The sequence below is a fragment of the Amphiura filiformis genome, chromosome 10 (genome assembly GCF_039555335.1).
Source record: "Amphiura filiformis chromosome 10, Afil_fr2py, whole genome shotgun sequence".
Taxonomy (NCBI): domain Eukaryota; kingdom Metazoa; phylum Echinodermata; class Ophiuroidea; order Amphilepidida; family Amphiuridae; genus Amphiura; species Amphiura filiformis.
The window spans coordinates 14,629,339-14,643,298 of record NC_092637.1 but is presented as its reverse complement, the minus strand read 5'-3'; the positions used below and the strand labels follow the sequence as shown (position 1 = coordinate 14,643,298).

The window sequence follows — 13,960 nt, the reverse complement described above, 5'->3', positions numbered from 1 at the left end:
ACACACATGCATCGCAGTGTGATTTCTTTTGCATTAATGAAAATCAAGGCATTTTTCAGTGTTGCATTAATTATCTGATTGTCAAAAGAATGTAGTAAAATTATATATAAAGCACATAATATTACACAACAGTTTTGCCAAGGCTGCAGCTTTGTAGCCCAAATGGCCAGCTTAAGGCATATACAATATCAAGGTACGTACAATACTTTGGTCATATTATGAGTTACTAAGTAAGCCCAAAGAGGTGAGAGATAGAAACCAAAACACATGTTATTAAAATGTTTTGTGCTTACAGGGTATTACTAGGACTGACCATAAAAATTTGAAAGTATAGGCCTAACCAAAACATGCAAAATTGGAAAGAACTTAGTAAACAAAAAAATTTGGTCCTTGTGTCAATAACCAGTTACACCACCATGCCAGTGATTACTTTATACAGTATTTAGTAGTCCCTGGCATAAAAAAGCATATGTATTATACACCTTCAAAATGTAGGTACAATGCTGTGTTTTGTAATTATACACATGTTATAATATGTTACACAGAAGTTATATTACAGTATTGTTCCTAGAATAAGTGCCCAATCTCTATTAAACGCCCACCCCAAACAATTTCCAACATATTACACAAATCAAATGTATTATATTTTACAAACTTTATTTATACAAATTTGAACATAACACTATACCCAACCACAGCAGCTAATAGGTGTATCCCATCATGCCACAGTAGAACTGCACTTGCCATAGAAAGTGTACACAAAATCCCTCACTTCAACTTTCAATTACCTGGTTAAATCAGGGGAGCTTAAGACTTTTGTTTGAAAAAATATATGACCTCTAAAGTATTGTGGAACTATCCATAGCTCTCAATATTTAAGCAGCTCTTACTTATGTTTTGTATGTATTTGCTATGGAGTAAGCAGATAGACTGCATGCATGATGGGATACTCCCTTCAGCTGCTGTGATACCCAACAATAATACTATTACAGATAAAGGCAACTAGACTGTAGACATCACAATTGGAAACAGTAGATACAATTCTACAGAAAAATACTCAAAGAAAATTGCAGCACATCATCAAGAGACAAAACTGTATTGGAATACATTATACAAACTTTGGAATACATTATACAAACTTTGCATGATAATAAATGTATTATATTCACAGAGGAGTAAGATAAAACAGAGCACGTACCACCAGTCAACGTCCCCGTGCATTGTATGGTACCAGTTCTCGCATATTCATGAGGGCCGATTGTTCGATCGTGCTGTGTCAAACAATCACGCCAGCGCTGTGTGCCTTCGCGTATACGCGATAGAGCATTGCGTGCTTTCGCGATTACGCGATAGACCATGAAATACGCGGTAATTGCGAAGCAGTCTTGCCTGTCGCATTTCATGGAACAATCGGCCCTCATTATCGGATGAGGCGGAGACTTTGACTGGTGGTACGTGCTCTGTTTTATCTTACTCCTCTGTGATTATATTATACAATCTTTGGCATCTGAATTATATACCTACATATAGTGTTACACACATGTGAACTTTTAAAATACAATACACAACATTAATACTATTACAGCTAAAGGCAGCTGACCTGTGGACATTACAATTAGAAATAGTAGATACAATTCTACAGAAATATACACAAAGAAAATTGCATATTTTATCATACAAACTTTGTATTATATTATACAAACTTTGTATGATATTATACAGATGCTGTATTATATGATGCAATCTTTGGCATCTGAATTATAAACCTACATATGTAACACGATCTGCTCCATGGGGGCCAAAAGAGGGATTTTTGAAAACTGAGTTACTATGGTTATTACTTTATACAAACATTAAGATATCATATACTGAAAACACCAAAGGTCTAGCATACTTGGTTCTTAAGTTCTGAAGTTTTGTGATGTGTATTTTCTTATGTATTTTATTTGTTTTTTACTCCATATTTTTGCATTTATACCAATATCAAATTTACCGCCTTTGGCCCCATGGACCAGATCGTGTCACGTATAGTGTTACACACATGTGAACTTTTAAAATATAATACACAACATTAATACTATTACAGCTAAAGGCAGCTGACCTGTGGACATTACAATTAGAAATAGTAGATACAATTCTACAGAAATATACATAAAGACAATTGCAGCACATCATCCCAGACAAAAGTGTACTTATATCATATACACTTTGTATTATATTATACAAACTTTGTATTATATTATACAAACTTTGTATTATATTATACAAACTTTGTATTATATTATACAAACTTTGTATGATATTATACAAATGTAAAAATGTATTATATTATACAAACTTTATATGATATTATACATATGTTGTATTATATTATACAATCTTTGGCTTCTGAATTATATACCTACATAGTGTGACAAAAACAAACTTTTTAAATACAATACAAAACATTAACAAATAAAGGCAGTCCGACTATATATCACATACAATTATATACAACTACCACAGAAAATATACATGAAGTAAATTCTGTCCTCCCAATACATGTAAAACAATATATTTGTAAATAAACAACTAAACACATTTTATTCTTGTTGCACTATCGTTAGTGCAGTAGAATGTAATAGCTGCCTTTTGTAAAACACTTGTTGCTTGCAGCACAATACCCTCATCATGCGCATTGTAAAATGTTGATGTCCTGTATATTTTCCTGATGGCCACTAAGCTAACCCAAATATATCACTTTTACATGTAGTTGAGTGTTTTTTCTTCAGAGTGTTATTGGTTAAAGTGTTTTTTCTTCAGTAGTGTAATTGGTTAAAAGTAAGTAGCTTTATTGAAATGTTGCACTCTGCCGACTATTGTGTATGCAATGCTTGACACCCAATCCCAATTGACTGCAAAGTGCGTAATTGTTCCAATCTTGCATATAAATAAAGTGTGTTTGTGTATTGTTTCCTAATCATTACGAGCATGCCCTGGGTACTTATAGATCGCATATTAAATGCAGTGAACGGAAAAAGATACATTGTTATTTTCATGAAACAAATGTAAAATGACATTCGTAACCTCATTAATAAACGCAGCAAGTGCGATCCAATCAAAAGAGATCAATTGCCTGACCGCGCACTTATTGCATCATTCACATTCATTGATATTTATTTCCATAAAAATCAAAGACATTTCATAAAAAATAATATATACAAACACGGTACATATGGAGGAAAAAGGCTGGAAGACCAAAAAGGTCTCCTGAATGACTCCTGGAACACGGTGTTCGTCATACGCGTTACAATGACTTCTGCACGCACGTGCATGAATACGCTAAGCGTTACGGCAACATAACGCTTTTGTGATTTTTGTGATTGGTAGTTCTTGTTGTCGGCGCTAATGGCAAGTTCGCCTGGTCGATTTTTTTTGTAGGGTAGGGTATAATAATAATTAAAACTGTTTATATTTAACAGCATTTTATGGCATATAAAAATAACATAAAATGCCATTTTGATTTGGTCAAAATATTAGATATGAATTAATTTTATATATGACATAAACACAGCTCTCCTTTTTGATACAACAACCATCAAAGTGAGGTGTAAACTGAAGTGAAACTTTCTTGAAAATTGTTACTTTTCAATTAAGTTATTGTGTGAAATCGGAGGGTTTGTTTTGGGCAGAGGTAATACCGAGACCAAACACAAACCCATAGTGTATACCTGTATTATGGCTTTACCTATATCTTCCACACCTGGAGTATTTCAAATGGAAATTACCCACTTGTCTTTTCTTTTCAAAACTCATACTCCCTCTGTGGAAGATGTTGGCTAAATCTTACACAGGGGTAGTGTGGATTAAAAATGGAATAGCCCATTTCTAGTTCTCTGCTGTGATTTTTGAATTACCGCACCAATAATTAGCTTTGTTCCCTGCTTTTATTTCCCTCACCATTTTGTCTCAGCTCAACATTGCAGCAAAATCAGGCTATTTGATTTGAAATCCACACTCCCCCTGTGGAAGATTTAGCTAAAGTCATCAATGGGTTGCAAATAGAATAGACAATTGGGTATAACGTCCATTTGAAATACTCATTCCTGTTGTGGAAGATATATGCAAAGCCATATTCAGGTAGAGTATGGCCAAAATATTAAACTGTAGCCAATTCCATTTGAAAAACACACTCCCTCTGTGGAAGACTTAAAATAAATCTTCCACAGGGTAGAAGATTTTATTCAAATGGAATAGCAAATTGCTTCTGCTTCTGTCATAACACTAAAATGCAAAATGTCAGTACTGGCCTGTTTAAACCCCTGAACACTACCTGCCAATCTGACATTGCCTTTGATTGGTCAATTACATGATATCTTCATTTTCATCACTAATCAGAATGGAGCTTTGCATATAATTCACCCCAATTTTTCGTGTGGTGAAATTATTCTAACAATGTTACTGATTGGGCCAATTGATAATGACAACTTTTTTTTGACCAATCGGCAGGTAGTTCTCATGGGGTTAAAAAATTAATTGAAGGATGGAAAACTTTCACTGAATACTACAAGCTTTACTGGTGACCTGACCCTGGTAGTTCTTAGCCCTTTCCGTCATCGCGATGACTCGTGCTGCAGCTCGGAAGCGATGAGGTTCAAAGCCACGCCCTGATAGAACATCTTCTATTTCGCTGATTTTTATAACCTCTTCATCCTCCTCCTTTGCTGTAGTTATTAAGTCATGAAGCTTGGCCTGTAATATGAATGAGAAAATGGAATAAAAAATATTTTGTTACAAAATTATTTTCAGAGTTATCAGGTTGATTTGTCCAAATAGATTCTTCCAGTTGAAATTCATACACCCCTTATGGAAGACATGATCTAATGATCTCCCAAACAGGGGAGCCACCCATTTAGCTAACTCAACTTGTAATTCACACTCCATGTGTGGAAGATTAAGATGTCATCCACAGAGGGTGTATGGATTTCAATTGGAATAGCCCAAATTACAAAATCAAACACAGCAGGCAAATGGGCAAGTTAATAAATGATTTAAATAAAGCGATGGAAAATTAAATTCAGACAAAATTAGACAAACTTTCATGTACAGTGCCTCACACAGTGCACACAGTGCTATAGAGCAGACATCAATTAATGCATCAAGGCAGATGTTTCGCATGTGCTTTTGTGTATGTTGCATATTTGAATGTTCTTTAAGACATGTCTTATGTATGCGAAAGCTATGAGTAAAAATATCCCTATTTGAAGCTGCGTCCAACGGAATGTGAACTGAAAAGCCTGACTGCCCTATAATACATATTGCTATGATCAAGTCGACTTTAATTCAAGTGACTGCATAAACTGTGCAAACCCAGGTTTGATGGAGTAAACCAGATCAACCAGTGCTAACTATGGCACATGAAGTATGTACAAAAGAAACAAAATAGGCCTACATTTTAAAACACACTATGTTAGTTGACATCCAAATACAGCTGCTATTGTCAAAAATAATGTTTTAGATGAAATCGGGCACTTTTTGCAAAAATATATTCATAGTCAAAAACATGTGTCATATTCTTGTGATTTCATAATTTTGGTGAACATGAAAATAAACATCTCTAAAACTATAAGAGATGTGCAGTTTAACATGAAGAATGATACATCTTGAAACATGTAATAGTTGTCTACAATCTCTTGTGATTTGAAATCTACTTTTACAGAGTACAGATGAAATTATCAATGAATATTATCCATTCTTTCTGAAGCCTTAATGATGTTAATGATTACATAGCATGGGTGAGATACACAGCAAACTTATGTATGTTGGATAACTATTCAGAATTTGGAGTTCGATAGGTTGGAATGAGTTTCACATTTAACAGGCATGTAAACACACTAATATCTTGCCCTTAAGGCCACTTGGTTTTTTTAAATTTATTCAGATTGGTCTTCCTTAGAATAAAAAAATCAAGGCCATGCCCAACAAATCATGTGGGAAAAGGTGTCCTTTTCCAATGCATAGGCAATGCTATACCTAGGGTCTCTCTTTTTTAGTATCAATCACAAGATAAGTCAATAGGGTGTTACACACTCTGTTACACACTTTGCTGGAAAGAAATGGCAAATTTTACGACAAGTTCACAAGATGGTAAAGACTGCTGAGGTGCTTGAAGTAATCATGAAAAGAGTGTGCTACTGCTACATTCAGATGTCGACTACTGACAAGGTTTGTTCTGAATCTAAAATCAAACAAAGTACACACACTAATCAAAAACACTTATCATACAAACAGTGAATTATGCAAATTATTTGCTCTCAAGGCCCTTGAAAGTTATGATCTAAAATTGCCGTTTGATCCAACCAATGCTCTAATGGGCTATTCCAATTGAAATCCATACAATCCCTATGGAAGACATGACCTTAATGTCCCACACAGGGAGTGTAAATTTGGGGTCACCTGAATAAGGGAGTCTATTTGTAATTCACACTCTCTGTGTGGAAGATGAATGTCATGTCTTCCATAGCGTCGGTCGCAACACATACATGTAGTGGCGTAGAGTGATTTTCCAAATTTTCCGTTTCACATAGTGGCGTATAGGTTTAGAGCTAGCTATTATCCTATAATAGTTATTCCTTGTTAACTATTAAAGATGCAATTTAATAGTTTGAACCTTAAACTTTTATTTCAAATAAAATCAGGCCACTGAAAGATAACCATGGAGGAGTATCGACTTGCTTACTAGTAGCATATCCTTCAAAAACCCTTTGCTCGGAGACGTATTTTGTCCTTCAGGTACGCCACTATGTGTTGCCACCGACGATAGGGGGTGTATGGATTTCAACTGGAATAGCCTAATGCAGAGTTTCCAACCTTTTTGGGCACAAGACTCCATTTCTTGAAAGTGAAAACCACCAAGTGTCAAAATTGTGTCACATAGTCCACCTTTCCATGCTAGTTTCTTAATCCCAAATTTTGAGATCCGGGAATCCCTGCTCTAATGGTTACAAATTTGAATGAAAACTTTGCAGACAAAGTATGAATGTTCCATTTGTGCCTGAGCTATACTTTGTTTCATCTTGAGTGTGGTGGCGACGGAGGTGCATATTTTGCAGGTCGCAGTGCCAAACATTCTACGCTAACCTAATCATGCAGGGCACGTACAAAAGCTTGCAAGAGTATAGGTTTGTTGGCACGCCTGCTGCACAACAGCACTTACATCATGACCAAACTCAAGATGAAATGCTAGTGTAGCTAGGATCAGCAGAGCATACCGTTGCATCAAAAGCTAAGAAACGTTTTATTTTCAAATCAATTTTTCTGGCAATATATCACCAATCATATTAATGCTCAACTTCAGATATCTCAAATTGCACCAAAATTATATTCCTATTTATAATAATTTGCATAATTCAACATTGAAACACTCATAAATATTCACATTTTATCAATTTATGGTACAAGCAGCACTAGTAGTGGACCCTCCTTTTTCTGTGCCAGCTTTATTGGCCAATTGAACCACCGTTGAGACTGCTTTCAAACGACCGTTTCCGCTGAGTACACGATCCACATCGTCTAAATCAAGCGTGCGTTTTTGTGATTGTTTAGCTTGTTCTACCATCTTGTGAAGCTTATTCTGGGGTGGTGTGTAATTGTGGGGAAAAACATGCAAAAAAGCATAAAGTATAACAATATAATTACACAAAAAAGCTGAGAAAAAAATAAAAGCAGATTAATTTGGGAAAGCTGTAACAGCTGGCAGTATCACATTCAAACAAGGTTTTGATGATTTTTAAGGAAGTGCACAGAATCGATCACAAAAGACCGGAATTATTAGAAAAGGGGTACATCGTATCTAACAATAAACAAACAGTGAGTGTAATGATTGAAATATAATCATTAAGTGAAAGATAACATTGTGTCATTTCATGAGCTAGTAAAGTGAGTGAAATGGAACAATACATCTTTCACCAAGTGATTACACTTATAATAATAAAATAAATTTTGGATTAATATAGCGCATTTTTCCAGATCTTAGAGGATTCAAAGCGCTGTAATTTCGCTGCCATAGTGAATCATCACAATCAGATTGCATCAACTAGGCCAGTTGCAGCCGAACCTGCTGCAGACCTTGAGTGTGCATGTCTTCCTCACTGTGAGATTGGGGCCTCAAAATTTTAGCCTGGCCCAGGGTCCCCAAAAAGGTAAATCCGGTCCTGTACAAACATTAACTGTCTGTGAGTGTAATGATTGAAATATAATCAACGAGTGAAAGATACATTGTGTCATTTCATGAGCTTGTAAAGTGAGTGAAATGGAACAATACGTCTTTCACCAAGTGATTACACTTATAATAATAAAATAAATTTTAAATTTATATAGCGCCTTTTTTCCAGATCTTAGAGGATTCAAAGCGCTGTAATTTCGCTGCCATAGTGAATCATCACAATCAGATTGCATCAACTAGGCCAGTTGCAGCCGAACCTGCTGCAGACCTATCCACACTTAGATTGTAACATCCTCCTCCAATTATCTGTGCAGCACCCCAAATTCCATTGGGTGAAGGAAGTTTTTGATAACCAAACAACTAATCACTGATTTGTGGAAAGTAGGTGCAAACCAGAGATCCTGGAGAAAACCTGTGAGAGTGAGCATGGAATCAGGATAACTCAAGTGCACATACAGTCCTTGGGCATGGCAGGGGCTTGAACCTGGGACCTCAGTGGTGCAAGTTGTCACACTCCCCCTCCTTGAAAAAAACCCTGTTGACACCCTCAATGCACCCCTTCCTTGACAAAAATGTCAGGTGCCACTGCCTCTCTCCCACAAACACTGTCATTTCTACTCACCATTTTCGCTTCTAGCCTGGCCACTCGTTTTCTTTCTCTATTCAGTTCTACCTGCAGTTCATACTTCTCCTGTTCACTCTGTGAACAAAACAAAATAACCAAAAAGGTTGACTTGTTGCATTAGGACCAGTACATTATCAGATATTTTTGTGACCATTCTGCTGTTGGGACAATTGTTACATTTTATGTTCTGTCCTGCTATAAACATTGCCGCCCAAATGATGTATCTCTGTTTTTTGGAAGTCTGGAAACTTACCAATGAATCTCCTGGTGCAGTAGATGATCTATACTGTCTGTTGCCATCTTTCTGTCTTCCCCAGATCTCAATAACTAAGGCTTCATTTTCTAGATAGTCTAGAACATGTTGTATGACCATCTCACAAGAAACTATCTCTGAGTGGTTGAAGTCTTGAAACTTACCAATGAATCGCCCGGTGCAGCTGATGATCTATTCTGTCTACTGTCATCTTTCCATCTTCCCCAGATCTCAATAACTAAGGCTTCCTGTTCTAGATAGTCTAGTAACTGTTGTGTGACCATCTTACAAGACACGATCTCTGTGGGTCTGGAAACTTACCAATGAATCGCCTGGTGCAGCTGATGATCTATTCTTTGAGTTGCCATCTTTCTGTCTTCCCCAGATCTCAATAACTAAGGCTTCATTTTCTAGATAATCTAGAAACTGTTGTGTGACCATTTTACAAGAAACTATCTCTGTGTGGTTTAAGTCTGGAAACTTACCAATGAATCACCTGGTGCAGCTGATGATCTATTCTTTGAGTTGCCATCTTTCTGTCTTCCCCAGATCTCAATAACTAAGGCTTCATTTTCTAGATAGTCTAGAAACTGTTGTGTCACCATTTTACAAGAAACAATCGCTGTGGGTCTGGAAACTTACCAATGAATCACCTGGTGCAGCTGATGATCTATTCTTTGAGTTGCCATCTTTCTGTCTTCCCCAGATCTCAATAACTAAGGCTTCATTTTCTAGATAGTCTAGAAACTGCGTCACCACCTTACAAGAAACTATCTCTGTGGGTCTGGAAACTTACCAATGAATCGCCTGGTGCAGCAGATGATCTATTCTTTGAGTTGCCATCTTTCTGTCTTCCCCAGATCTCAATAACTAAGGCTTCATTTTCTAGATAGTCTAGAAACTGTTGCATCACCACCTTACAAGAAACTATCTCTGTGGGTCTGGAAACTTACCAATGAATCGCCTGGTGCAGCAGATGATCTATTCTTTGAGTTGCCATCTTTCTGTCTTCCCCAGATCTCAATAACTAAGGCTTCATTTTCTAGATAGTCTAGAAACTGTTGCATCACCACCTTACAAGAAACTATCTCTGTGGGTCTGGAAACTTACCAATGAATCGCCTGGTGCAGCAGATGATCTATTCTCTGAGTTGCCATCTTTCTGTCTTCCCCAGATCTCAATAACTAAGGCTTCATTTTCTAGATAGTCTAGAAACTGTTGCGTCACCACCTTACAAGAAACTATCTCTGTGGGTCTGGAAACTTACCAATGAATCGCCTGGTGCAGCAGATGATCTATTCTTTGAGTTGCCATCTTTCTGTCTTCCCCAGATCTCAATAAGTAAGGCTTCATTTTCTAGATAGTCTAGAAACTGTTGAGTCACCACCTTACAAGAAACTATCTCTGTGGGTCTGGAAACTTACCAATGAATCGCCTGGTGCAGCAGATGATCTATTCTTTGAGTTGCCATCTTTCTGTCTTCCCCAGATCTCAATAACTAAGGCTTCATTTTCTAGATAGTCTAGAAACTGTTGTGTCACCATTTTACAAGAAACAATCGCTGTGGGTCTGGAAACTTACCAATGAATCACCTGGTGCAGCTGATGATCTATTCTTTGAGTTGCCATCTTTCTGTCTTCCCCAGATCTCAATAACTAAGGCTTCATTTTCTAGATAGTCTAGAAACTGTTGCGTCACCACCTTACAAGAAACTATCTCTGTGGGTCTGGAAACTTACCAATGAATCGCCTGGTGCAGCAGATGATCTATTCTTTGAGTTGCCATCTTTCTGTCTTCCGAGATCTCAATAGCTAAGGCTTCATTTTCTAGATAGTCTAGAAACTGTTGCATCACCACCTTACAAGAAACTATCTCTGTGGGTCTGGAAACTTACCAATGAATCGCCTGGTGCAGCAGATGATCTATTCTTTGAGTTGCCATCTTTCTGTCTTCCCCAGATCTCAATAACTAAGGCTTCATTTTCTAGATAGTCTAGAAACTGTTGCGTCACCACCTTACAAGAAACTATCTCTGTGGGTCTGGAAACTTACCAATGAATCGCCTGGTGCAACAGATGATCTATTCTTTGAGTTGCCATCTTTCTGTCTTCCCCAGATCTCAATAAGTAAGGCTTCATTTTCTAGATAGTCTAGAAACTGTTGAGTCACCACCTTACAAGAAACTATCTCTGTGGGTCTGGAAACTTACCAATGAATCGCCTGGTGCAGCAGATGATCTATTCTTTGAGTTGCCATCTTTCTGTCTTCCCCAGATCTCAATAACTAAGGCTTCATTTTCTAGATAGTCTAGAAACTGTTGCATCACCACCTTACAAGAAACTATCTCTGTGGGTCTGGAAACTTACCAATTAATCGCCTGGTGCAGCAGATGATCTATTCTTTGAGTTGCCATCTTTCTGTCTTCCCCAGATCTCAATAACTAAGGCTTCATTTTCTAGATAGTCTAGAAACTGTTGCGTCACCACCTTACAAGAAACTATCTCTGTGGGTCTGGAAACTTACCAATGAATCGCCTGGTGCAGCAGATGATATATTCTTTGAGTTGCCATCTTTCTGTCTTCCCCAGATCTCAATAACTAAGGCTTCATTTTCTAGATAGTCTAGAAACTGTTGCATCACCACCTTACAAGAAACTATCTCTGTGGGTCTGGAAACTTACCAATGAATCGCCTGGTGCAGCAGATGATCTATTCTTTGAGTTGCCATCTTTCTGTCTTCCCCAGATCTCAATAACTAAGGCTTCATTTTCTAGATAGTCTAGAAACTGTTGTGTGACCATCTTACAAGAAACGATCTCAGTGTGGTTGAAATCTGGATTTCTTGTTCCTGATATCTCTTGGGTTGAATGTCCTCTATCTAAATAAAACTTGTATTTGCACTGACTCTGTTGAAGGAAGCAAAATTACATAAACGAACAGTTTTAATTAGTTTTTGACCACTACTTATGGTTTATTCTGTTATTCTATACCCGATATTAGCGTTATTATTGATATCGGGCATTATTCTGTTACTGTATTAAAGAATGAGCTTCTATAAATGACTTGCACTGGGGAGTTGGTTTCGTAATCTGTAGGTCGATAATACTCTTGGTAATTTTATGATTTTTATTTCTATAACTATGTGGTTGATGGTTGTCAGGGATCTACACAAAGTGTTATGATCTTCTAATATCATAACTCCAGCATTGTCATTAACTGAATATGTATTTCTTACCTTACATATTCTGGATGGTAGTCCTCTTGCATTGGAAATGCTGATTTTGAAAGTTGCTGACTTCCCAAGCTGAATTAAAATAAAAAATAAAACAAAAAACAACCAGATAAATACATTGTGATCATTGAATTTTTCCTCTTCAAGCATGCAAAGTTGAATCATTCTTCTGCCGCCATCTTACTCATATACTTTGTTGGGTCACTATGTAAAGATCTAATTATGGGACATGATCAAGGAAAATAAATCTGTTTTACATCAGTTATCTGCCCTTTAGTCCTCTGTGTAAAGTACATAGGTTTAGATCCCGAAGAGGGGGGGGGGTAAATCCCTCCCAATATTTTGCCAGGGGGATGGTCATCATCACCCCAATGTTGTGTGTGGGTTTCTGATAAAATTAACCTCATATTTGGTCATTTTAGCCCCCATAGTGCCAATTTTTGTCTGCTTCACACAAATTTACTCAACTTTTGTACCATATTTTACCAGTTTAGCTTCCATATGGCAATATTTTTCACATGCTTTGCACGCATTTGTACCATAAACTTATTCTGTCGCTATAAGGTGTTGGATTAAACTATACTTCAAAAAAAATTCAAACTCCATCCCCCCAATGTCAAAAAGAAATCTACGCCACTGATAAAGTAAACCCAAAGCATGCCCCCATTACACCCACACCAGATATCAGACATACCAATCCTTTAGGGTCATCCACAAAATCTTGTAGTTCTGAGCCATCATCAGCACATGGGAAGATGTCAATCTTCACAAGACACTGCTCCATGCCCCTATAGTCTGTTACACCAAGGAGTTCTTCTATCTCAATGAGTTATGCTAATCTTAAGTCTTTGATGTAAAGTAAACCCAAAGCATGCCCCATCTAAGCTTAAGTCCTTGGTGTAAAGTAAACCTAAAGCATGCCCCCATCTCACCTCACCCTCCCCCACCCACACACACACCCCCACCCACAAACTAGACATACCAATTCTTTGGAATCATCCACAAAATCTTCATCTTGTAGTTCCGAGCCATCGTCAGCGCATGGGAAGATGTCAATCTTCACAAGACCCTGTTCCATCCCCCTATAGTCTGTGATGCTTATAGGGGTTCTTCAATCTCAACGAGTTATGCTAATCTTAAGTCTTTGGTGTAAAGTAAACCCAAAGCATGCCCCCATCTTACCCCCACACCCCACACACACACACCAGACATACCAATTCTTTGGGGTCATCCACAAAATCTTCATCTTGTAGTTCCGAGCCATCATCAGCACATGGGAAGATGTCAATCTTCACAAGACCCTGTTCCATCCCCCTATAGTCTGTTACACCAAGGAGTTCTTCAATCTCAATGAGGTATGCTAAACTTTGAAGGTAGACATGTACACAACCGATGAGGACTTCTGTATCTGGAGGCTCCCAAAAGGGATCCTTGTCCTGAAAGATATCAAAAACACAATTAATGAGAGGAACCAACCATAATACATGGGGAAACAGGATACTTTGATGGGAATTAACCCTCTGCTTGCAGGTGTTGACTGCAGACGACAAGTTTCAAATTGTTTTTGAAAATTGAAAAATTTCAGAATTGTACATAATTATGACCATATATGGAATCAGCATTAAAACTGCATTAAAATGAGTACAAAC

At 37.3% G+C, this 13,960-nt stretch overlaps 1 protein-coding gene across 1 annotated transcript in view; it reads right to left on the bottom strand.

Annotated features, from left to right (window-relative positions):
- Positions 1 to 4,457: 4,457 nt before the first annotated feature.
- LOC140162546 (kinesin-like protein KIF28P) overlaps positions 4,458 to 13,960 on the bottom strand; it is a 72,492-nt gene continuing 62,989 nt past the window's right edge. The window contains exons 19-23 of the mRNA XM_072185797.1: positions 13,526 to 13,747; positions 12,315 to 12,383; positions 11,761 to 11,985; positions 8,826 to 8,903; positions 4,458 to 4,731 (exon numbers count right to left, since the gene is read on the bottom strand). Coding sequence (XP_072041898.1) covers positions 4,534 to 4,731; positions 8,826 to 8,903; positions 11,761 to 11,985; positions 12,315 to 12,383; positions 13,526 to 13,747 — 792 coding nt within the window. The 3' untranslated portion in view covers positions 4,458 to 4,533. The remainder of the gene's footprint in view (positions 4,732 to 8,825; positions 8,904 to 11,760; positions 11,986 to 12,314; positions 12,384 to 13,525; positions 13,748 to 13,960) is intronic.